Genomic DNA, 25312 nt, shown 5'->3' with positions numbered 1-25312 from the left:
TCAGCCTGGGAGATCGCTCGGCCTCTCCATCTCACAAAATTAGCAACCTTCTCTGGGTTCCATCACACGAAATTCAGCTCTTCTCTCTCGGATAACTCTCTTCCAGCCGCCTCCTCTTACCCTCTCTCAATACATTTTTGTGGTCGGATCTCTTAAGCTCGGTCGTGTTCTTCATCTAAAAAGGTGCGCTATGATTTTCTTTCGCCCCTTTAATTCTAGGATTGCCTTGACCAGACTTATATATATTCTTTGTGTTCTTTTAACTTTGATTTATATATTATGAATTTTATTTTGCATGCTTTGATTAGATTTAATTATAAAACCTAATTAGGTAACCCTTTAGGTTGGAATTTGAATCTTAGGCTCATGGGATTTTTGGTTCCTCTTGGGCAAAAAAAAATAAAAAAAATCAATAATTCGAAACCCAATTTTGCAACCACAACACAGTCCAAAACTCAATTTAAAAACCCATTTTCATAGCCTAAGAACCTAATTTTGCAACCAAGAACCCAATTTTGCAAAACCCACTCAATCTTAGAACCAACTTGTGCAGCGCTAGCAAATATAGCCTACATCCACTTCACAAATTGATATTCGCAGCCCCATTCCAAATTAATAATAACAGCCTTCATTCCAAATTGATATTCGCAGCCCCATTCCAAATTAATAATAATAGCCCTCATTCCAAATTGATATTCACAACCCCATTCCAAATTAATAATAACAGCCCTCATTCCAAATTGATATTCGCAACCCCATTCCAAATTAATAATAACAGCCTCATTCGAAATTAATAATAACAGCCATCATTCCAAATTGATATTCGTAGCCCCATTCCAAATTAATAATAGTAGCTCTCGTTTCTAATTAATATTCGCAGAGGGGTGGGGTGCGAGCCGCCGCGAGAGGGGTGGGGCGCGAGCCGCCGCGCTCTCTCTCTTGGTCTCTCGTACCCACGCGATTGGCGTGTGCATTTTAATATTGATTTGAATTCGTCTTTCATGTGAACTTGGGATCACTAAGGCAATCCGAATTCCACACGAAAGAGACTGACAGAGTCGCCACCTAGATGTGGGATCTAGGACCCGAAATTAACCAGAAATCTAGACTCGCTACCTGGTTACGAGAATGGAAGGAATGGGGAGTTATCCACCACATGCACCATTCCTGCCCGACAATCGGTCTTCGATTCCAAAAGCTAACTCTTTTAAATTTATTTTAAATGGCTCATTCAACTCTATGTTAATGTGCGAACTAAGTGACATGCATCTTATGATCTAATTTCAATGTGAATCCTAAATGTGTATCTTGATTTATTAATTTGTCTGGATTCAATCTAAGTGAAAGTTCTCATAAAATTCTAATTTCATGGAAAGCCCTAAATGATTTGATTAAGCATTTACAAGAAAATTAATATACAAAACACCACAATTTGTTGTGGTGCCGACTCGCGGGTGGTATGCCATCAGACATCCAAGCTGCCTACGTACCCAAGCCTCACTGGGATCAGAGTCGACGTAGTTCGGTGCACCTAAGCTAAGCTACATATGCCTAACTCAACTAAGACACCGATCTAGACTGGATTGACTGTTTCAACAGTTTTAAGAGAAGTTATTTAATTCAAGTTGAGGATTTTATTATCCTAAGATTTCATCTAAGATTCTATATGATTCTTATCTAAATACAAGTTGTTCCTTAGACTAATGCAGGTTAGCCTACATCCTAGTTTACTAGGCTTGTCCTAAGGAAAGGTTGGGTGACTAGTGTAACTAGACCTATGGCACGATTGCTATACATAGCAGACGTCCGTGATGAGGCTGGACTCCTAACTCTAGGACTCCTTAACACTTAAGACTCCCTAAAACTTAGGACACGACACCAGTATTTCTAAATTGGGCTCTAAGGGTTCCTAAAGGAATTTTAAATCCCCCGGCTCTTGGAAATCTCGAATTCTTTTGGGTTTGTGGAAACTTTCAGAGTTTTCTTGAAGCTTTTATTATCTGAAGATATTTAGTGTGTTTGGTAGCTTTTAAAGTTGTTTATTTAGAAGGTTTTAGTTTCACTTGAGATTTTTAGTGGTCTATTGCTTAATGGCTTTTAACGGATTTAGAGTGATGGTTTTTTACATGGGTAAATTTTAGATTTGTGACTTTAAGGTTGGGTATATTTTAAATTAATGTCTTTTAATTTTGGTTTAGAGAATGATATTAACACAAAAATGTTTTGACAATTGCACAAATTCGACAAAACCTTAACCATTTAAAGATTTAGTAAATCCAGCCCACTAAAACTGTCATAACTCTTTAACCACTTAGCCAAATCTAACATACGAATATGCGTTGGAAATATATTTTAAAGGGCTTCAACTTTGTAGTTTACCATTTTCTATGAATCTGTGGTTTAGAGGTTCGAAATAGGGTCACAAGACGGGCAGCCAGCACTAAGGCGGGAATGATACTGGCACTACCACGTTTTGCCCTATTATTTGTAATAACTCCTGTTGTCGTTGTTGTGATTAATGGGTTATCAAAAGGGTGTGGGCTGCGAATATCAATTAGAAACGAGGGCTACTATTATTAATTTGGAATGGGGCTACGAATATCAATTTGGAATGATGGCTGTTATTATTAATTTGGAATGAGGCTGTTATTATTAATTTGGAATGGGGTTGCGAATATCAATTTGGAATGAGGGCTGTTATTATTAATTTGGAATGGGGTTGTGAATATCAATTTGGAATGATGGCTGTTATTATTAATTTGGAATGGGGCTGCGAATATCATTTTGGAATGAAGGCTGTTATTATTAATTTGGAATGGGGCTGCGAATATCAATTTGTGAAGTGGATGTAGGCTATATTTGTTAGCGCTGCACAAGTTGGTTCTAAGATTGAGTGGGTTTTGCAAAATTGGGTTCTTGGTTGCAAAATTAGGTTCTTGGGCTATGAAAATGGGTTTTTAAATTGAGTTTTGGACTGTGTTGTGGTTGCAAAATTGGGTTTCGAATTATTGATTTTTTTTTGCCCAAGAGGAACCGAAAATCCCATGAGCCTAAGATTCAAATTCCAACCTAAAGGGTTACCTAATTAGGTTTTATAATTAAATCTAATCAAAGCATGCAAAATAAAATTCATAATATATAAATCAAAGTTAAAAGAACACAAAGAATATATATAAGTCTGGTCAAGGCAATCCTAGAATTAAAGGGGCGAAAGAAAATCATAGCGCACCTTTTTAGATGAAGAACACGACCGAGCTTAAGAGATCCGACCACAAAAATGTATTGAGAGAGGGTAAGAGGAGGCGGCTGGAAGAGAGTTATCCGAGAGAGAAGAGCTGAATTTCGTGTGATGGAACCCAGAGAAGGTTGCTAATTTTGTGAGATGGAGAGGCCGAGCGATCTCCCAGGCTGAGAGGGAGAGAGCCTGCTGTTGAGGAGCGGAGGCTGCCGTTGAGGAGGGGAGTCACGAGCTGCTGTCCCCCCTCCTTCCTTCTTTTTTCTTACAGCAAAAGCCTATGGGGTATTTATTCTAAATGCGAGACTCGAAAGCGTTGCCGGAATTTTCTCCATGTAAAGCGATCCAGCCCGGTTGTGGGAAAAAGGATCTTCTGATAAGAGATCAGAGAATTCGGTCCAGAGGAGTCAGGTGGATCGAAACAGTGGGATCATGGGGAAGATGAAAAAGCGTCTCAACAGAGGGGAGCTCCCGTTGTTTTTTTGTTTTTGTTTTTTTTTGTTTTCCTTTTTCTTCCTTTTTTTTTTTCCGTCCTTCAAAAGATCGAGCTTCTTCTCCTTTTAAGCTGCTGTGGCCACCCACCAAAAAAACAGAGAGCCTTCCCTCCACCAGTCTACACTTGCTATTTTTTTCTTAAAATATTCCCCTTTTTCTTCTCCATGCATGTGCAATAAAGAAATCCTTGCTATTTTTTTCTTAAAATATTCCCTTTTTTCTTCTCCATGCATGTTTAACAAAGAAATCCTTGCTATTTTTTTCTTAAAATATTCCCTTTTTGCTTCTCCATGCATGTGCAACAAAGAAATCTAAAAATCATTTTGGTAGGTAAGCTGGGGTTAGGCAGGACCCCGACCAAATATATTAAAAAAAAAGAGAAGATTACAAAATCAAGGGGGCTTAAAAGGCAAGCAAAGGGGAACAGGCTCCCCAAGGCACGGAGGAAAAGAGGGAGGACTTCAATAGAGGCATTAAACAATTAAAAATCACTTTCTTAATTTGAGGATCCTTGTCTCTTTTTCTTTCCATTGTGCAACTCGTATAAAATTAATAACAACACCCAATAAAGGCCGGACGTGCATAGATGGGATGATCAACACCATTCAAATGTTAGGTAACAGTACAAATGGGTTGCGCCTCCTAAATTATTTCCGTTGGATGATCCAAGCTGTCCAATTGATAGGCCAAAATGCAAATTGGTTGCACCCTTCAGAACATTTCCATGGGCTGATCCGATCCGTCCGAATGAGGGACCAAAATGTGAATATGTTACCCCATTTTTAAATTACTCCCATTTGATGATCCGAACCGTTCATTTGATGGGCGACAATTGATGATCTTGACCGTTCAAATAATGGGCTGCGATGTGATTTAATTTGTGCTCCGCTAATCAATCCTATGGGCTGATCCAAACCATCCAATGGATTAACCACGCCCTATAGATCTTCTTCATTAGATGATCCAAACCATCCAATTGGTGGGCCGCAATGTAAATTAGTTGTACCCTTGAAATTATCTCCGTAGAATGATCCACCTTGTCCAATTGATGGGCTGCCATCTTAAGATTTTTATTTTTCATAATATTGGGCCCATGCCAGACGAAATACATTATGCCCTCTATGGATATTGGTTTCGTTTATGCCTTTTATCAAAACAATATGCGGATCCCCCCTGTTTGATCCATATTTAAACAAATGCTCAATGCGGGCCCACTGAACGGATCCAAATTCTCTTTTGCTCGGATTCTCATGAATAACCCTTCTCAACACTTAGCGAAAAAATACGAACATGGCGGAAATGATTGAAAAGATCAAGAAAGCATGAGAGACGGACACAGGAATGGAAAACACTAGAACCCGACAACGACACACTAACTTCTTTGTTGATTAAAGCGGGGAAAAATGGGGTGTCTACAGATGCCCCTCTTTGGTAGAGACGACGTAGTCATCGAATACCAAAGTCAAAATGACAGAACCATTTTGCGTAGCTTTAATCGACAAATGACTCCCTAAACACCATGCAACCTAATATAATGCAAGACCCTAGATGATATCCTAGTACTTGAACATATATCAAAAATCTTTTATTCTAAACCACTGGAGGACTCGATTATCAGAGGATTAGAGGCTTAAGGGCTTGAGAACTGGAGAACTGAATAATCGAAAGACTGGAGAAGTAGAAAATTTAGGGACTGGATATTTACAGAGCTAAAAATTTGGAGAACTGGATGATTAAGAGACTCAATAGTCAGATAACCGGAGAATCAAAGAACTGAGAAGTTAAGGAGCCAGTTCACTGGGAATTGTAGAATTTGATTACTGGAAAACTGGAGAGTCAAAAATTAATAATTGGTGAACTGGGGATTAGATTGGATTGACATTTTGATTGATTCAATTGGGATTGGAATTTGATCACTGGATGTTAGGACGGGAAACTGGAGACTAGAATCTTAATCTAAATATTGGGAACCGGAACTCGAGAACGAAGACATACCGGATACTAGAATTAGAGTATTGAAACACTGGATTTTCGGACACTAGAACTGGATGTTGGAATTTTGGAATACTGGATACTGGAACTGGAATTGGAATTTTGGAATACTGGATACTGGAACTGTAACTGGAATTGGAATTTTGGAATACTGGATACTGGAACTGGAACTGGAATTGGAATTTTGGAATACTGGATACTTGGAACTGGAACTGGAATTTTTGGAAAGGAATGCCTCGGGGGACTTTGGAAAGGAATCCCTTGGGAAGGCGGTTGAATACAGCTTGTCTGCGAAATTGGCCTGTCTGCGAAATTGACCTGTCTGCGAATGAGACGCGGCCAGCGAGACTGAGGGTCAGTGTGGGAATCAATAACGACTGGCCTTGATGGCCGGACGAAAATAGCTTGTCTGCGAAATTGGCCTGTCTGCGAAATTGACCTGTCTGCGAATGAGACGCGGCCAGCGAGACTGAGGGTCAGCGAGACGGGAGCTGAGGAAATTTTGATTTGTCTGCGAGATTGACCTGTCTGCGAAATTGACCTGTCTGCGAATGAGACGCGGCCAGCGAGACTGAGGGTCAGCGAGACGGGAATCAAAGGAAAATTTGATTTGTCTGCGAGATTGACCTGTCTGCGAAATTGACCTGTCTGCGAATGAGACGCGGCCAGCGAGACGGGAATCAAAGGAAAATTTGATTTGTCTGCGAGATTGACCTGTCTGCGAAATTGACCTGTCTGCGAATGAGACGCGGCCAGCGAGACTGAGGGTCAGCGAGACGGGAATCAAAGGAAAATTTGATTTGTCTGCGAGATTGACCTGTCTGCGAATGAGACGCGGCCAGCGAGACTGAGGGTCAGCGAGACGGGAATCAAAGAAGACTGGCCTTGATGGCCGGACGAAAATAGCTTGTCTGCGAAATTGGCCTGTCTGCGAAATTGACCTGTCTGCGAATGAGACGCGGCCAGCGAGACTGAGGGTCAGCGAGACGGGAGCTAAGAAAAATTTGATTTGTGTAGATTCGAATTGAGAATAGGATTTTGACTGATTCCATTGGGGATTGATTGATCATCTCTTGCCGAGAAAATGGGAGTGTGAGTTCCTTGCTGAGGACTTGACTCACATGATTTGCTGGGATTTTGGGTATTGAGCCTTTTTGAAAGAATTGGATTCTGCTGGGAGTTGAATGCTTTGAGCAGTTGACAACGGACTCTCTGGGAGGTAGATGTTAGACTCCCTTGGGGAACTGGTTTTGCTGGGAGTTTAGAGGTTTGGCTCGAGATGTGCTTGTACCCCTCTTATCTCAACTTGCTGGAGACATTGGCACTGATTGCCTTGTGTGCTTGACATCTTTTATGACGCAAGTCATAAAAGATGCCCCTAGTGTACTAGTGCTTCCATGACGAGAGTCTTAGGGAGGTAAAACAATGGCGGTTGAAGAAAAGATGCTTCTTTCCGTGAAGGCTTGAAGTTGCAGGTTTTTTTTTTTAAAAAATCGTAAACACTGGACTTCTTCCTCGAAACAGTAATGTCTCAAGAATTTAATTACGACCCCTAAGATTGCTTAGCTTCAATGCCCCCAGTTTTGAGGATATCACTTGAATTTGCTTGAACTTCAGTTGATCTTCAGTCTTGATACCGGCTGTAGCCTTCTTATACTGATTCTCTTACCATGACCAAGTCACCTCTTCAGGGTTTTTAACTTGGCGGACCGCGCTAGCCTTAACTTTTGCCTGAACCACCATTCTAGGTTTTCGATCCAGCAGGCTATCCCCTTAGCTTTTGCCTAAGCCGCCCTTTCGGGTTTTCAACTTAGCAGGGGAATGATCTTAAATTTTGCCTAGACAGCGCTTTCAGGTTTTCAGTCTAGCAGATCTTCAAACTCCGTTCTTTTTTTCTTTCTTTTTTCATTTTTTTTTTACTTTTTTGTGTTTCGGGACCTAGCTCATTAGTTCTGAACAACGGAAGGACTTTATAGGTAGGATAGGGCTTTTCAAAGAATGGCTTAAGGTTCAACAAAGATTTCGACCGAACCTGTGAACAGGTTGCCTACATATCCCAAGGTAGGAATCAGGTCGTGTGTAGTTCAGGGCGAATGCCCATAGTTTGAAGATAAATTGTTTGAAGGTTAATTGATTTTTTTCCTTTTTTCTTTTCTTTCTGGAATAATTAACTTCTCTTCTTTTGAAACTTGTTCCTCTTTTTTTTTCTTTTTTTTTTTGAAATGATTGAATTTCTTTTCCTTTTTTTTTTCTTTTTTTTTGAATCGACCGAACTCGGTTCAACCGAGTTGCCTACGTACCCCAGTATAGGGATCAGGTCTCGCGTAGTTCGGGGCGAATGCCCCTAGTTTGATGGGTTTTAAAGAAAATTTGATTCAGGCTCGAAGGGTTTGCAAACCGGTATTCTTTTGACATTGGGTTCTGATTTTGGGATTTATTCGGCCAAAGGAGGCCTTCCGATGTTCAGATTGGGAATCGATCTAGGTTACTAGGGTCCCTCTGGTACTGATTATTTATTTCTTTTTTATTTCTTTTTTTTTACGGAGTTTGACGGCATTTCCAGGTAAGAGATAATGGATCTTCTTCTTCCAAGATTCTAATACGTGCTTTCGACTTTCATAGAGCAAAACATGTTCTTTGACATCCTCCATCTATGGATTCGTACTCTTGATATCTGATGATCACTTTTCAATGCTTGCTCTTGAACTTCTTATCTTGAATTTGTTGGCTTTATGTTATGAATTTGAGAACCAAGGTCATTGATTGAAAATATGAAAGTTGTTTCCACTCTATGCCCCTTGTATAGCATATGTCTCTCACTTTCTTCATTCTCTTGAGCTTTCTATCTATGTCTTGCCCCTGGTATCGGTTGTAGCTTTTCTAGACAATCTTCTTATTCTTGAAGTAATTTTATCAATTCTTCACACTCCTCAGAGGGTAATGTATTTTCAATCGGCATTCACTAAATCAAAGTTTCAGTGCCAGTGTTTACCACTTCAATTTTATCTTTGAAAAGCTGGGATCGGCGCTCCTCCTCTTGTTCAAGTAATTGCTGTGACTCAAGTGGAGTTTTGTCAATTTTGTCCTCATTTGAGGAGGGAGTCTTATTTTAAGATCAGAAGCACACTTAAGAAACAGACACAAGTGAACTATTGGACTTGAAATTTTTATTTAAAGAAAAAGCTATTACATCTGACGACCTATCCTCTCAGGATTCACAACTCTAAATAAAAAAGAGAGATAACTTGCCTGGACTAGGCATTGACCTTGAAATGTAAGACCGGACTCAACAATTGTACTGACCATGATGACTGATTCGCATAGGGGAATGCCCCTAGTTCAAGGATTATGAGAGTAAACTCCGAAGGACTTAGCAAAATATTCTTAAAAAAGGTTGCCCTTAGAGTAAGAAAAGACTAAGGGTACAAGTACAATCAGATCATGAGATTGCATAATCGAAAGATTGTGAGATTCCGCTCCTGCCAGTTAGGGGATGGCATGAAGATACGATCGAATCGTATGACAGAAGAATGAAAGACGCACGATCAAGAGATTAAATGAGATAGCATAAGATTGCTTTCAACGGATAGATCATGAATGACTAATCCTATGAGATCTTTGGAAATGATGGAATTTATATCCTAACCCCAAAGGGAAAGTTTTTTTTTTTTTTTAATCTCGCACATTTTAACAGTGTTACCTGAAGACATCAACCCTAATCCTAATCTAGCGGAGTGGAGAGAGGATCTCGACTCATGACTTTGTTCGTGTATCTAAGGACCGATCGTAGCCATTGGAAGATGGACTACGGCCTAATCTAGACACAAATGGGTAGGATATCCTAAACTAGGCTCACACACGTGATGCACATGTGTTCGTATACTACATGCATGTGTGGGTTAATCTAGGGGTAAGGCCAAGAGTTCCCTTAGCGCGAATCCCTGTTCGATATACTGTACCAGTGTCCGGCGTATCAGTACGTGAACAAGAGATCCGTTTACGTACCATAAAGGTACTAGGCTAAGGGTGGAATGCTTCTCTAGCACAGAGGCACCAGGTGATGAAATCCCAGTCAACCATGCTAGATAACACTCCGGGTTCCTAAAATAGGACGTGTGTGCACGTGAGATGCAGAGTTTAGATGCAAGTGATGTAAGTGTGTGCAATATGTTTGCGCAATCTATGATGCCTTCAGGTTTTGTTAAATTAAGTTCAAGTAAAATATGATGAGAAAATAAAACAAGACAAACTAATCTAACAAGTATAGAGTTTTTATGAGCCAGTTAAATTAAATTCAAATGAATTATCTTTTGAAATTTTAATGAAGTTAAGTGGTCCCGAGCAGAGTTGCCAGACTGTGGTACCCGATCCCGCGAGAGGGGTGGGGCGCGAGCCGCCGCGCTCTCTCTCTTGGTCTCTCGTACTCACGCGATTGGCGTGTGCATTTTAATATTGATTTGAATTCGTCTTTCATGTGAACTTGGGATCACTAAGGCAATCCGAATTCCACACGAAAGAGACTGACAGAGTCGCCACCTAGATGTGGGATCTAGGACCCGAAATTAACCAGAAATCTAGACTCGCTACCTGGTTACGAGAATGGAAGGTATGGGGAGTTATCCACCACATGCACCATTCCTGCCCGATAATCGGTCTTCGATTCCAAAAGCTAACTCTTTTAAATTTATTTTAAATGGCTCATTCAACTCTATGTTAATGTGCGAACTAAGTGACATGCATCCTATGATCTAATTTCAATGTGAATCTTAAATGTGTATCTTGATTTATTAATTTCTCTGGATTCAATCTAAGTGAAAGTTCTCCTAAAATTCTAATTTCATGGAAAGCCCTAAATGATTTGATTAAGCATTTATAAGAAAATTAATATACAAAATACCATAATTTGTTGTGGTGCCGACTCGCGGGTGGTATGCCATCAGACATCCAAGCTGCCAACGTACCCAAGCCTCACTGGGATCAGAGTCGACGTAGTTCGGTGCACCTAAGCTAAGCTACATATGCCTAACTCAACTAAGACACCGATCTAGACTGGATTGACTGTTTCAACAGTTTTAAGAGAAGTTATTTAATTCAAGTTGAGGATTTTATTATCTTAGGATTTCATCTAAGATTCTATATGATTCTTATCTAAATGCAAGTTGTTCCTTAGACTAATGCAGGTTAGCCTACATCCTAGTTTACTAGGCTTGTCCTAAGGAAATGTTGGGTGACTAGTGTAACTAGACCTATGGCACGGTTGCTATACATAGCAGACGTCCGTGATGAGGCTGGACTCCTAACTCTAGGACTCCTTAACACTTAAGACTCCCTAAAACTTAGGACACGACACGACACGACACCAGTATTTCTAAATTGGGCTCTAAGGGTTCCTAAAGGAATTTTGAATCCACCGGCTCTTGGGAATCTCGAATTCTTTTGGGTTTGTGGAAACTTTCAGAGTTTTCTTGAAGCTTTTATTATCTGAAGATATTTAGTGTGTTTGGTAGCTTTTAAAGTTGTTTATTTAGAAGGTTTTAGTTTCACTTGAGATTTTTAGTGGTCTCTTGCTTAATGGCTTTTAACGGATTTAGAGTGATGGTTTTTTACATGGGTAAATTTTAGATTTGTGACTTTAAGGTTGGGAATATTTTAAATTAATGTCTTTTAATTTTGGTTTAGAGAATGATATTAACACAAAAATGTTTTGACAATTGCACAAATTCGACAAAACCTTAACCATTTAAAGATTTAGTAAATCCAGCCCACTAAAACTGTCATAACTCTTTAACCACTTAGCCAAATCTAACATAGGAATATGCGTTGGAAAGATATTTTAAAGGGCTTAAACTTTGTAGTTTACCATTTTCTATGAATCTGTGGTTTAGAGGTTCGAAATAGGGTCACAAGACGGGCAGCCAGCACTAAGGCGGGAATGATATTGGCACTACCACGTTTTGCCCTATTATTTGTAATAACTCCTGTTGTCGTTGTTGTGATTAATGGGTTATCAAAAGGGTGTGGGCTGCGAATATCAATTATAAACGAGGGCTACTATTATTAATTTGGAATGGGGCTACGAATATCAATTTGGAATGATGGCTGTTATTATTAATTTGGAATGAGGCTGTTATTATTAATTTGGAATGGGGTTGCGAATATCAATTTGGAATGAGGGCTGTTATTATTAATTTGGAATGGGGTTGTGAATATCAATTTGGAATGAGGGCTGTTATTATTAATTTGGAATGGGGCTGCGAATATCAATTTGGAATGAAGGCTGTTATTATTAATTTGGAATGGGGCTGCGAATATCAATTTGTGAAGTGGATGTAGGCTATATTTGTTAGCGCTGCACAAGTTGGTTCTAAGATTGAGTGGGTTTTGCAAAATTGGGTTCTTGGTTGCAAAATTAGGTTCTTGGGCTATGAAAATGGGTTTTTAAATTGAGTTTTGGACTGTGTTGTGGTTGCAAAATTGGGTTTCGAATTATTGATTTTTTTTTTTTTTGCCCAAGAGGAACCGAAAATCCCATGAGCCTAAGATTCAAATTCCAACCTAAAGGGTTACCTAATTAGGTTTTATAATTAAATCTAATCAAAGCATGCAAAATAAAATTCATAATATATAAATCAAAGTTAAAAGAACACAAAGAATATATATAAGTCTGGTCAAGGCAATCCTAGAATTAAAGGGGCGAAAGAAAATCATAGCGCACCTTTTTAGATGAAGAACACGACCGAGCTTAAGAGATCCGACCACAAAAATGTATTGAGAGAGGGTAAGAGGAGGCGGCTGGAAGAGAGTTATCCGAGAGAGAAGAGCTGAATTTCGTGTGATGGAACCCAGAGAAGGTTGCTAATTTTGTGAGATGGAGAGGCCGAGCGATCTCCCAGGCTGAGAGGGAGAGAGCCTGCTGTTGAGGAGCGAAGGCTGCCGTTGAGGAGGGGAGTCACGAGCTGCTGTCCCCCCTCCTTCCTTCTTTTTTCTTACAGCAAAAGCCTATGGGGTATTTATTCTGAATGCGAGACTCGAAAGCGTTGCCGGAATTTTCTCCATGTAAAGCGATCCAGCCCGGTTGTGGGAAAAAGGATCTTCTGATAAGAGATCAGAGAATTCGGTCCAGAGGAGTCAGGTGGATCGAAACAGTGGGATCATGGGGAAGATGAAAAAGCGTCTCAACAGAGGGGAGCCCGTTGTTTTTTTTTTTTTTTTTTTTGTTTTCCTTTTTCTTCCTTTTTCTTTCCGTCCTTCAAAAGATCGAGCTTCTTCTCCTTTTAAGCTGCTGTGGCCACCCACCAAAAAACCGAGAGCCTTCCCTCCACCAGTCTACACTTGCTATTTTTTTCTTAAAATATTCCCTTTTTTCTTCTCCATGCATGTGCAACAAAGAAATCCTTGCTATTTTTTTCTTAAAATATTTCCTTTTTTCTTCTCCATGCATGTGCAACAAAGAAATCTAAAAATCATTTTGGTAGGTAAGCTGGGGTTAGGCAGGACCTCGACCAAATATATTAAAAAAAGAAGAAGAGAAGATTACAAAATCAAGGGGGCTTAAAAGGCAAGCAAAGGGGAACAGGCTCCCCAAGGCACGGAGGAAAAGAGGGAGGACTTCAATAGAGGCTTTAAACAATTAAAAATCACTTTCTTAATTTGAGGATCCTTGTCTCTTTTTCTTTCCATTGTGCAACTCGTATAAAATTAATAACAACACCCAATAAAGGCCGGACGTGCATAGATGGGATGATCAACACCGTTCAAATGTTAGGTAACAGTACAAATGGGTTGCGCCTCCTAAATTATTTCCGTTGGATGATCCAAGCTGTCCAATTGATAGGCCAAAATGCAAATTGGTTGCACCCTTCAGAACATTTCCATGGGCTGATCCGATCCGTCCGAATAAGGGACCAAAATGTGAATATGTTACCCCATTTTTAAATTACTCCCATTTGGTGATCCGAACCGTTCATTTGATGGGCGACAATTGATGATCTTGACCGTTCAAATAGTGGGCTGTGATGTGATTTAATTTGTGCTCCGCTAATCAATCCTATGGGCTGATCCAAACCATCCAATGGATTAACCACGCCCTATAGATCTTCTTCATTAGATGATCCAAACCATCCAATTGGTGGGCCGCAATGTAAATTAGTTGTACCCTTGAAATTATCTCCGTAGAATGATCCACCTTGTCCAATTGATGGGCTGCCATCTTAAGATTTTTATTTTTCATAATAATGGGCCCATGCCAGACGAAATACGCTATGCCCTCTATGGATATTGGTTTCGTTTATGCCTTTTATCAAAACAATATGCGGATCCCCCCTGTTTGATCCATATTTAAACAAATGCTCAATGCGGGCCCACTGAACGGATCCAAATTCTCTTTTGCTCGGATTCTCATGAATAACCCTTCTCAACACTTAGCGAAAAAATACGAACATGGCGGAAATGATTGAAAAGATCAAGAAAGCATGAGAGACGGACACAGGAATAGAAAACACTAGAACCCGACAACGACACACTAACTTCTTTTTGATTAAAGCGGGGAAAAATGGGGTGTCTACAGGTAGCAATAAGTCCCTTGATCTGTGACGAAGGAGGTCTTTGGTATATCTGATTCGTACATCCTGATCTGGTTGTATCTGGAGAAGGCATCCATGAAGCTCAACAATTCGTGACCCGCAGTGGCGTCGATAAGTTGACCGATCTTTGGGAGTGGATAGCTGTCCTTAGGGCAGGCCTTATTCAGATCGGTGAAATCGACGCAGGTCCTCCATTTTCCATTTGTCTTTTTGACTAGGACTACGTTTGCCAACCAGTCCGGGTATCGAATCTCGCGAACGAAGTCAGCTTTCAGAAGCCTCTCCACTTCTTCTTTTATTGCCTGTCGCCTTTCAAAAGCGAAATGCCTCATCTTCTGCTTAACCGGTCTACAGGTTGAATCAACACCAAGCCTGTGCGTACTGATCTCTGGATCAATGCCGGGCATATCAGCGGGAACCCATGCAAAGACGTCTGCATTGTCTTGGAGAAACTCAGTGAGCTGGTGCTGAGAGAGGAACCGATCAGAGCGACTTTCTCACTATCTTCTGGGCATAGTGGGATGGAGATGAGGTCTTCAGCGGGTTGAGTCCCCCTGAGCTCGTCCCTTACATCGAGCAGTTCGATTGGCAGTGATTCTGCTGCATTTTTGCCTTTGAGTGCCATCGCATAGCACTCCCTGGATTGAGGTTGATCTCCTCGAACTTGCCCCACGCCATTGGGCGTTATGAACTTCATCTTTTGGTGGTAGGCCGAAGCCATTGCACGAATCAGGTTCTGGCCAGGCCGTCCCAGGATAGCATTATAGACCGAAGTGGCCCTTACTACTAGGAAGTTGACCATGGCGAACGCTTGGCAAGGTGGCTCTCCGACAAGGATTGGGAGCTCAATCTGCCCCTCTACTTTCACAACCTCTCCGGAGAAGCCAAACAGGTCTGAGCTTGCCGGCTTCAGGCGGTCGTCACCTATCATCATCTTCTGAAAGGCGTGATAGTATAAGATATCCGCCGAACTCCCATTGTCCACGAGGATTTTCTTTACTTCTCAGTTGGCGACGAGCATGGTTACCACCAGTGCATCGTTGTGAGGCAGTATGAGGTTGTCCAAATCTGCATCTGAGAAGGAGATCTCATTCTCTGTTCTTGTCTTCTTGCTGGTCGTGTACACGGCGTTGATCCGTCGTGCATACGCTTTGCGAGCAGCGGAGGACGTGCCCCCAGCGGCAGGTCCACCCATGATTGTACCAATGACCCCCCTTGGCTGAGATCGTGGTGCCTCTGGCTGCGTACTGGCAGGCTGAGAGGTTTTGTTCCGAGCAGGGGGCGGCTGTGATCTTCGAGGGCTGCGGCCTTGGGGGCTCTTTTCCCTGCGCTCTTGCTTGCGGCCGTCAGTTCGGATATACTTTTTCAAATAACCCTGGCCGATCAGCTGTTCAATTTCCTCTTTGAGCTGCCAACACTCATCTATGTCGTGACCGTGGTCCTTATGGAACCGACAGTATTTTAATGGATCTCTCCTGTTTCCTTTAGAGATCATTCTAGCAGGCCACTTCATGAATTCCTCTTCGTTGATCGCAGCCAATATATGTTTTCTGGAGGTGTTGAGAGGTGTGAAGTTCTCTTCTCTTTTTTGCGGAAGTGGGGACTTCTCTCTTCTTGGAGGTTTATCCTCCCTGCGCTGCTTGGGGGGATTTTTCTCTTCAGAGGTTATCTTCCGATTTGAATTAAGAGCTGCCAGTGTTTCTTCCACCGTTATATACTCCTCTGCCCCGGCCATGAGGTCTACCAGTGAGTGCAAATTTTGTCGAGCTACAGCCCGACGGAAATCATTAGACCTGGCATCCGCGAGGAGCGCATTCATAGCTGCTGAGGGATCTAGATTTGGCACCTGAAGTGCCTCCCTGTTGAAGCGGCGGACGAATACTTTCAGGGGCTCATTGTCGTCCTGCCGCAAGGCCATCAGGGATGCTGTTGTTTTCCTCGGCCTGCGGCTACTCATGAAGTGACGGACCAGGTCCTCTCCGAAATCATCGAAGTTACTGATAGAGTTCGGTTTGATTCTAGAGTACCAGTCTCTTGCCGCACCAGTTAGCGTCGTTGGAAACGCTCTGCAAATGAAGCCGTCGGAGGCGCCGTGGAGGAGCATCATTGTTCTGAATGTCTCCAAATGGTCCACGGGGTCAGTAGTCCCGTCCTATTGCGAGACGGCGGCCATTTTAAACCCTCTGGGTGCTGGGGCACCCAAGACATCATCAGTGAACGGCGTTCTGCTTGAGAACGCCCTGGAGGCGGGCCGGCTCTGATCCTTCGCCAGTTCCTCTATTCGGTGGTCCATTTCCTCCATTCTCTGTAGGAGCGGATCCGTTCTATGTTCCAAGGACCTGATTCTTCCCACAGATTGGCTCGCCGCGGAGCCGGACTGACTCTCCGGACTCCTACGACGAGGCCGGGACTTCACTGGTGGTGCACGATCTTCATGAGCTCGGCGCCTTTGTGCGGAGCGGGACCGCGACCTTTGACGGCAGTGAGGCTCTGTTTGGGCATGCCTCGCTGTGGGGTGATGGACTTGTCTGGTGGAGTGGTGAGTTCGATCCTCACCATGGTGCGATGACTCTCCCCTGTGGATGTCTGGCCTTTCTTGGACAGATCGCGGAGCTTCTGGAGGAGATTGCGGAGGTGTCTGAAGTAGTTGCTGGTATTGCCCAACGAGAGCTGTCATTTGTTGAAAAAGAGCTTGAACTTGCTCCGGAGTGGGCAGGGGATTCAGGCGTTCTGAGCGAGCAGGGCTCTGCTCGGCTGTAGCAGAAGCTGCTACCACCAGTGAGGCGATTCGCTCGCTCCGGGTCCTGCGGGGCAGCACGGTTTGAGTAGTCCGTGCAGTAGGTATCCGCGCACTCTTGCGCCCTGCCATTTTTGTGAGATGTCTGAGAACGGCTTTTAGTTCTGGGTCCCACGGATGGCGCCAATCTGTTAGACCGAAAATCGGTAACAGGTACGACAGTGACGTAAGAGCTGAGCTGGATGACCAGAGGAGCTGAGTCCTGAGGGACCGGAGTGAAGGGGAGCGAAGTGGCTGAGTCTTGCTATGAGGGCTGAGTCCTGCACAAAGGCAAGCGAGGTCAGAAGACTAACCCGGGTTTTACTCCGCACAGGCCCTTCGACACTCAAGTCAGTATGAGCAGGAGTGCAGAGCTAGTCTAAGAGTTTGGGTGGAGAGGGTTTTTCGTATTATCTGTTGGTTTGAGCTTTGAACCCCTATTTATAGGGGAAAACCTGGTGAGGTGTCCAGGACAGGCGTCCTGGACAGGTGGCGGCCTGTGAGAGGCTGGAGTTCACCTACTCCAGGACAGGTGGCGGTCTGTGAGAGGCTGGAGTTCACCTACTCTGGGACAGGTGGCGGCCTGTGAGAGGCCGGAGTTTTTACACCCCATCACTTCTGAAAATTTTGGTGCAAGTGTTCACGGACATCGCGTGAAAACTCCGATCACAAGATACAGCAGCCAACAAAGAACACCAACCCTCCTAAACAAAGTAGAATTTGCTAGGGACCATCGCAAAAGGCATTTCGCCTACTGGCTGTTGCATGCGAGGGCAGCCACATATGCTCACCTTTTGTCTTATTCATTTAATTCATTTTTTCGGAATGGCAAATAAAAGGAACTAAAATCAGCATTTAAAACTGTACCTTCTAACAAGAAATTATTATCAAAATAAAGTAAACGAGATTTGCTAGAGACTTTCGCGAAAGGTCGTTTCGAGACTGGCTGTTGCATGAGAAAGCCGTCACACCACTCACTTTTCACCAGATTTTGTCTTATTCATTCAATTAATGCGAGGTGCTGCCCCTCTCTCCCGTGCAACAGCAAGCTGCGAAATGTCTTTCCACGAATGCTCCTAGCACTCTGTACTTTTGATTCCCCTTCCTTTCTAAGCAACTTTTGGAATCCAATATCCATATAAGCCCAAATTTTACTATCTAAGGCTTTATATTTTTCCATATAGAGATGGAGAGTAGGATTCAGAGGTCTTGGCCTAGAAATACCATAGCTTCAGCCTCGAGCCAGAATGGTTTGGAATCCCTTGAACAAGAGGTAATTATTTGACTTCTTCCTTTTCATGTGAAAATGGGGTTCCATTTGTTTGGTATTATAGTCTTATTTACTTATAATCTTATATGCAAACTTAGTTAATGTCTTCTAAAGTAGCTTTAATGTCTCATTTGCTAGTAAGATTTAACTTGACCATGTACTACCATCTCCTATGTTCATTTTTTAACAAAACCCTTGAATGGGCTCTAATAGTGGTTTAGATCGTCGGAGGAGGATTGATTGTTTGGCCTCCAAAACTCTGTTTCATCCCCCCTGCACGCGCGCACGTCAAGTCCTTGAATATACTCCCTTTTCGCGTTCCACGTTTTGCCCTACAGAGTCAATAAAAACTCCTATGACTCTCCCGGATTATGACTGTGTCAATCGAGTACTCAGCCGCATCAACCGAATACTCGACCGGGCCGTGCCGACTCGACTAGGATTTTCTTCAACAGCGTTCCGTGCCGCATCTGCCTTTTTAAACACTTGTTCCATCTGTTTTCCGTGGTGAAGTAACTCTTCACAAGATCAAACTGGTCTCATGGCATAGGAGGTTGGGCCTCATTGTAGTTTAGGATTGCATGCAAGCGCACACATAGGACGTTGGGCCTTTCGCCCCCAATTTTGAGGTCATTGGATTTTTCCTTCTAAATGTGAACCATTGCTCTTGCAGGCCCTTTGTTGGATGGTTAGAATAATTCTATTGGAGATGGGACTCAGGCATGCTATTATTCTTGTTGGTTTAGCTTCTTCAATGATCCGTGTGATGTTACGATGGGTGAGCTGGGAATTTCTGATCTAGAAAGGCATTCAAGAGGAATTTGGATTTATTTGTTTGAGTAGCAGTGGTGGACTGCATTGATTGTGAGCATGCACATTATTTGTTTCATGCTCAAGTTTTCCATACATTATTGACCATAGCTCCACCAATTCTTTTGTTCATGTCTGGTTTCCAAACCTATGTATAGTTCAAGCATGAATTTGTGGGATCCAAAACATCTCATGTAGGATCTTAGTTTTCTTTAGGCGCTTTCATCTTTTTCTTCCAAAGAAAAGAGTCCTTGCTGAACCAAAGTGATCCTAATAATGTGATTACCTAATTTAAGAGATATAGCTTTGACCTTTCAACCATATAATACTGGTGTTTTAAACCTCGGGATCTGATAAAAACTCATCAACTCAGCCAATGCATAAGGGAGTGCACTCGGTTATGGATTTTTCATTGACTTGGGGTGAAAACTGTTAGGAGCTTAGATCTATGGCAGATGATTCACAGAATAAGACAGTAAAAACTGTTGAAGAAGAAGATAAGAAGAGGAAGCGTCTGTTTCTACAATAAAAGGTTTTGCAAAATTTGGAAGTGCAAGAACAGGGGTGGTTGTAGCAGCTTGTTTTAATGCTTCAAATGCTGATTGGGCATCAGAATTCCATGAGAACCTTCCCTTCTTAACCAATTCAGTCATTGGTGATGCTATGTTAGCATACCCCTTGATAAATCTTCTATAGTACCCCGTTAAGCCCAGAAATCCCCTAAGCTCCTTAAGATTTTGGGGTGTTGGCCATTGCAGAATGGCTGCAATTTTTGCTTGATCGACTTCTACACCTTGTACTGATACAATATGTCCCAAATACTCCACGGAAGTTGTGCCAAAAGAGCATTTGCTCCTTTTAGAAAACAACTCATTATCTTGTAAGATTTGTAGAGTTTCAGTTAGATGTGTTATGTGTTCTTCCCATGAACTATTGTAAACTAGTATATCATAAAAAAATACCAGTATATATTTACGAAGTGCTGGCCGAAACACACCATTCATCAATGACTGAAATGTTGAAGGCGCATTTGTAAGACCAAACGGCATTACTAGGAACTCATATAAACCTTCATGTGTTCTGAATGCTGTTTTTGGAATGTCATCAACTTTAACTCTAATTTGGTGATAACCCGATCGTAAATCCAGTTTTGAAAAGTACCTGGCACCATGTAGTTCATCGAGTAATTCGTCGATTGTTGGGATAGGGAAACGATCCGGTATTGTAACAGCATTTAGTGCTCTGTGATCGACACAAAACCTCCATGTGCCATCTTTCTTTTTTACTAAAATGACTGGAGAAGAAAAAGGGCTATGACTTGGTTGTATCACCCCGGAATTAAGCATTTCCTTGACTAACCGTTCAATCTCAGATTTTTGAAAATGTGGATACCTGTAAGGTCTGACCTTGATAGGAGTAGTACCAAACTTAAGTGGAATTGCATGGTCGTGTGATCAAGCTGGAGGAAGAGCTTTATGCTCTGAAAAAACTGAAGCAAATCTGTCCAGTAATGCCTTCAATTCTGGACTCATAGTAGCATCGAGTTCAGAATTGTCAGGTTGAAGGAGTTGTATATGAAAATACATCTGCACCCCAGATGTTGCATTGAGCTGCTTAAAACTATGGAATTGTATAGGCTCCTCTGTTGTTTTATTTTCCCCTTGTAAGTGTACGTTCTTCTCTTGCCAATGAAAATCCATTGTAAGACGTTTATAGTCAAATATGATAGGTCCCAAAAGTTCCAGCCGTTGAACCCCCAACACAATGTCAGCCCCCATGAGAGGAAGGACAAAGAGATCAAGTGGAAATTTATGATTTTCCATAGCTATTGCAACATTTTTGCAAAGACCTGAACACTCCAATCTCTCCCCATTGCCTACCATGACTTGAAATTTCGATCCCGAAAGCATAGGTAATTGTAGATATTGAATCAGCCTCTCTTGAACAAAATTATTGGAACTACCTCCATCAATTAAAACTAGAATTTCTCTACCATTAACATTGGCTCTCACTCGCAAAGTTTTTGGATTGTCCTGTCCTGTTAAGGCATAATATGAAATTTCCGGATTGTTTACGGAAGTGTCCAAAACTGATGTATTGTCTTCCAAAATCAGTGCTTCTGATTCTTGATATGAATCTTCATTAAAAAGTAAAAATAATTGTTTACTTTTACATTTATGACCCGGATTATACTTTTCATCACAAGTATAGCATAATCCCTTATCACGTTTAGCTTGCAATTATGTGGTTGTTAACTTCTTAATTGGACCATTCTGCGAAGGAATTTTGGTAACTGATGAAGAAGAAGAACCCGTAATTGAATTATCAGTCACAGGCCTAGATACAGGCGAAAATGTAGTTTTGAAACTGGGATTGTATGTGAACTTCTTGGCATCGCTAATCTTGTCTTCAACCATTGTAGCTAAACCGACAGCTTGTGATAAAGAAGCGGGTAAATGAATCTGAACCTCATTGCGAATTTCAGGTTTTAGTCCAGACACAAAACAATCGATCAAGAATTTGGAAGGAAGATGAGTAGTAAGATTGGCTAAAGCATCGAATTCTGCTTGATAATTTCCAACTGAGGAGGTTTGCAGTAATTTGGCTAATTTGCCTTGAGGATTATCATAAATGGAAGGACCAAACCTGGTTTGTAGAGCCCCAGCGAGTTCTGCCCAAGAATCAAAAGGTTGTTCACATTCCATTGCTTGAAACCAATTGTATGCCTTTCCATCCAGGTGAAATGATGCGATTTCCAACTTCAAATCATCAGAAATGTGATGAAATCAGAAAAACTTGTTAGCTTTAGAGATCCATGCAGTTGGATCAATGCTCTCAAATCTAGGAAATTCCAATCGTAGCTGTCTTGCAGAAATTCCCCCACAATTGTTAACGTCTCGAATTCCATCTTGATGTCCATCTCTTACCACTTCTTGATTCTCAGGTCGCACCCCCGTGAAACCATCTCCGTGATCAATTCGCCTTGATAGTTGATTTACTCTGCCATCCAGAGCAGTAAGCTTATTAGAAATATCCAGTCGAACATCTCGTTGTTGAATGGCGATTTCTTGCTGAGTTTGTAATCTTGTTTCTTGTGAAGATGTGGTTTCCATCAGCTTCTTGATTGCCTCATCTAAGCTCTTCATCCTAGTATTCTCAGCCATGATGTGAGAAGTCAATGAAAGCACCACTGTTAGGAGCTTAGATCTATGGCAGATGATTCACAGAATAAGACAGTAAAGCCTGTTGAAGAAGAAGATAAGAAGAAAATCTTGAATTTCTGTTCAAAGAAAAGTTACACCACTGGCTTCGAGGCACCAGGAACCTCCATTTTACAAGAAAAGTAATTTCTTTAGAATTGTTCATAACCCCACCTTCCCTCCTTTCCTATCTTTATACCCCTCTCTCATATCCTAACTGACTCCCAACTGTTTAAACCAAGGTTGCCAGAGCGGGAATTGAAAGCGGGAATTGAAGGCTTCCGGGATGGTCGGAAGCGGGAATCTTGGAGTCGCCGGAGAGTCACCAAGAATCGCCGGGGAATTGTCGGGGAATCGCTGGGGAGTTGGGCATCACTAGGGAATCTCCGGGAATCGCCGAGAAATCACGTTTTACATAACATTAAACCGTGGTTCCCAAAAGTAAGAATCGGGTTTCCGGGGAATCATAAATCGCGATGGGTTTCCCGCGAATCTTCCCAGTTTTTGGGGATTCGAGAAGATTCCCGTTTCGGATTCGAGAACCCTGGAATCGAGGCTCCCCACTCCCAGGGAAGAATCCTGCTTCCTTAGTTTAAACTACTTTCTAATAACTTCAACTGAATTAGTTATCTAATCCCTCAGTCTAGCTGGCACTACTTTGTTTCTGCTGCTAACTCTTCTTAATGTTGATGTAGTCCCTTGGTTCGTTACAAAAACGCGGCCAGAGTAAAGCGATTTGACTCTCTTGTCAATGATTGATTCTGCAAAAATTTTAACGGTAATAATACTACATGATATATAAGGTTAACTTTAGTTTCTGATTGCCTTGAATATCAGCTTGTTTTACTCTTGTTGCCTCTTTTTCTATTTCCAGATTTTATTACATTTTTCCTCTTATGTTCATGATCAAGGTAACAACAACAGTGCAATAATTTGGTAAACTGAGTTTTTTGCATCTATTTTTTAGTATTATAGCCATATCTTCAAAGTTCAAACACCAGGGAAGAAATGATCATATGTGGACATGATGAGATGATCTGAATAATTTTCTCGCATCCCACACATGCTTTGTATTATGTTGTCATGATCAAATATGCATAGAAGAAGTTTAGTGTTTTAACAATTTTCAACAAAAATTTTTTTGAAGTTCATGGCAAATTGAACTACCCATTTTCCCTTAGTTCATTTTTAATTTATGCCAAAATCATGCTATAGCTTGTGCTGACTGGTGAGTAGAATTGAACCAGTATTCACATGGTTTCCCTTTTATATTTTTCTGGAGGGATTTGCTTAGGTCCATCGCAAAAGGCATTTCACGGCTGGTCTGTCGCATGTCAGACCAGCCACCTCATGAATGAAGACCACAGCTTTTGTCTTCATTCACGAGGTGGCTGATCTGACATGCGACAGACCAGCCGCGAAATGCCTTTTGCGGTGGACACTAGCAATTCCCTTTTCTGGATTGGAATTATATTCGTGTTTGCACTCTGCCTTGGAGATGTGGGCCATTTCTTACATTATTTGCATTCTCATCGCTATCCAGAAGATATAATAGAAAGGGAGGTCCTATAGTTCTACTGTTCAAGTTTTGTTGTCCATGGTGGTATATTTGAGTTGCAAATACAGTTAGGATTTCTGTTCTTTGGTGCTTTACCTTTGCTGTCCGATCAATTTTTTCTTTCCACAAAATTGTGTTTATATTCTACTACTAATGAGGCATGACATTCTAGTTTTATTTCATTCAATGATCTTTTGCGATGCCTTCTCCAAATCTTCAAGAAATGATTCATCATGTTCTCTTCGTCTTGTTCTATTTTTTTGTTGCAGATGAGGATCTTTTTGAAAGTGACGAAAACTATTGCTTTCATCGTAAGGAGCACTGATACAATCCATAATGTCAAAGCTAAGTTCCGTGAGGAGGAGGGCCTTTCGGAAAATCTCCAGGCAGAATTACTTTTTGCTGGAAATAAGCTCCAAGACAGCCAAACTTTGGCTGATTATGAGATCCAGAAGGACTCCATCCTCAATATGGACGTTGTTGGAATGCAAGTTTTTGTCAAGATACCATCGACTGGGAAAAAGGTTACACTGGAAGTGATGTCTGGGGATACCATCCAGACCATTAAGGCCATGATTCAGGAGAAGGAAGGGATCCCATTGGAGCAACAGACAATCATCTATGCTGGAAGATCACTTGAGGACAACCAGACTCTAGCGGCTTACAACATCCCAATGGAATCCACCCTTCATGTGTTCATCCGCCCCAATGAAGTAATGCAAATTTTCATCCAGATACCAACAAGAGAAAGGATTCTGCTAGATGTTAAAACATGGTATACTGTCCAATATATCAAGGCCATGATTGAGAGCATGGTTGATATCCCATCAGACCAGCAGAGACTTGTCCATTCTGGAAAGCATCTTGAGGATCACCGGACATTGCTCGAATATAACATCAAAAGAGAATCCACATTCTATATTGTTCCTCCTGTGGTTCCGGTATTTGTCAAGACATGGAGTGGAAAAACCATTACACTTGAATTGGAGAGCTCCGACACCACCGACGATGTCATTGCCAAGTTTCAGAATAAGATGGGGAATGCAGCCTCTCATCAGCACCTCATCTTTGCCGGAAAAATGCTCGAGTATGGTCGGGCTCTCACAGATTACGGCATCCAGAAGGATTCCACTCTTCACGCAGTTATGCGATCTTCAAATTATGTGGATCTTATATTCATTAAGGCTGGGACACAAACTTTTGTGCTTGAGGTGGAGTGGTCAGACACTATAGGGAAGGTGAAGAGTAAGATCCAACAGCAGGCAGGGATTCTAGTCAGCGATCAAAAGCTTGTTTACCATGGAAAAGAGCTTGTAGGTGATTGCACTTTGGCAGATTATGACATACTGATGCCGACAACTCTGAACTTAATGTTCGTTCCCGTCTCGCAGTGA

At 41.8% G+C, this 25312-nt stretch overlaps 1 protein-coding gene across 1 annotated transcript; it reads left to right on the top strand.

Annotated features, from left to right (window-relative positions):
* Positions 1–22369: 22369 nt before the first annotated feature.
* Positions 22370–25312, top strand: LOC143891235 (polyubiquitin-like). The gene is made up of 3 exons (XM_077395858.1): positions 22370–22503; positions 23235–23271; positions 24188–25312. The coding sequence occupies exons 1-3, from the start codon at positions 22370–22372 to the stop codon at positions 25310–25312; spliced, it is 1296 nt and encodes a 431-aa protein (XP_077251973.1).

The sequence above is a fragment of the Tasmannia lanceolata genome, unplaced genomic scaffold (genome assembly GCF_043159265.1).
Source record: "Tasmannia lanceolata isolate RefF3 unplaced genomic scaffold, GAP_Taslan_0.1 ptg000013l, whole genome shotgun sequence".
In the NCBI taxonomy this organism is placed as follows: Eukaryota; Viridiplantae; Streptophyta; class Magnoliopsida; order Canellales; family Winteraceae; genus Tasmannia; species Tasmannia lanceolata.
This window is presented reverse-complemented; position numbering and strand designations above follow the sequence as displayed.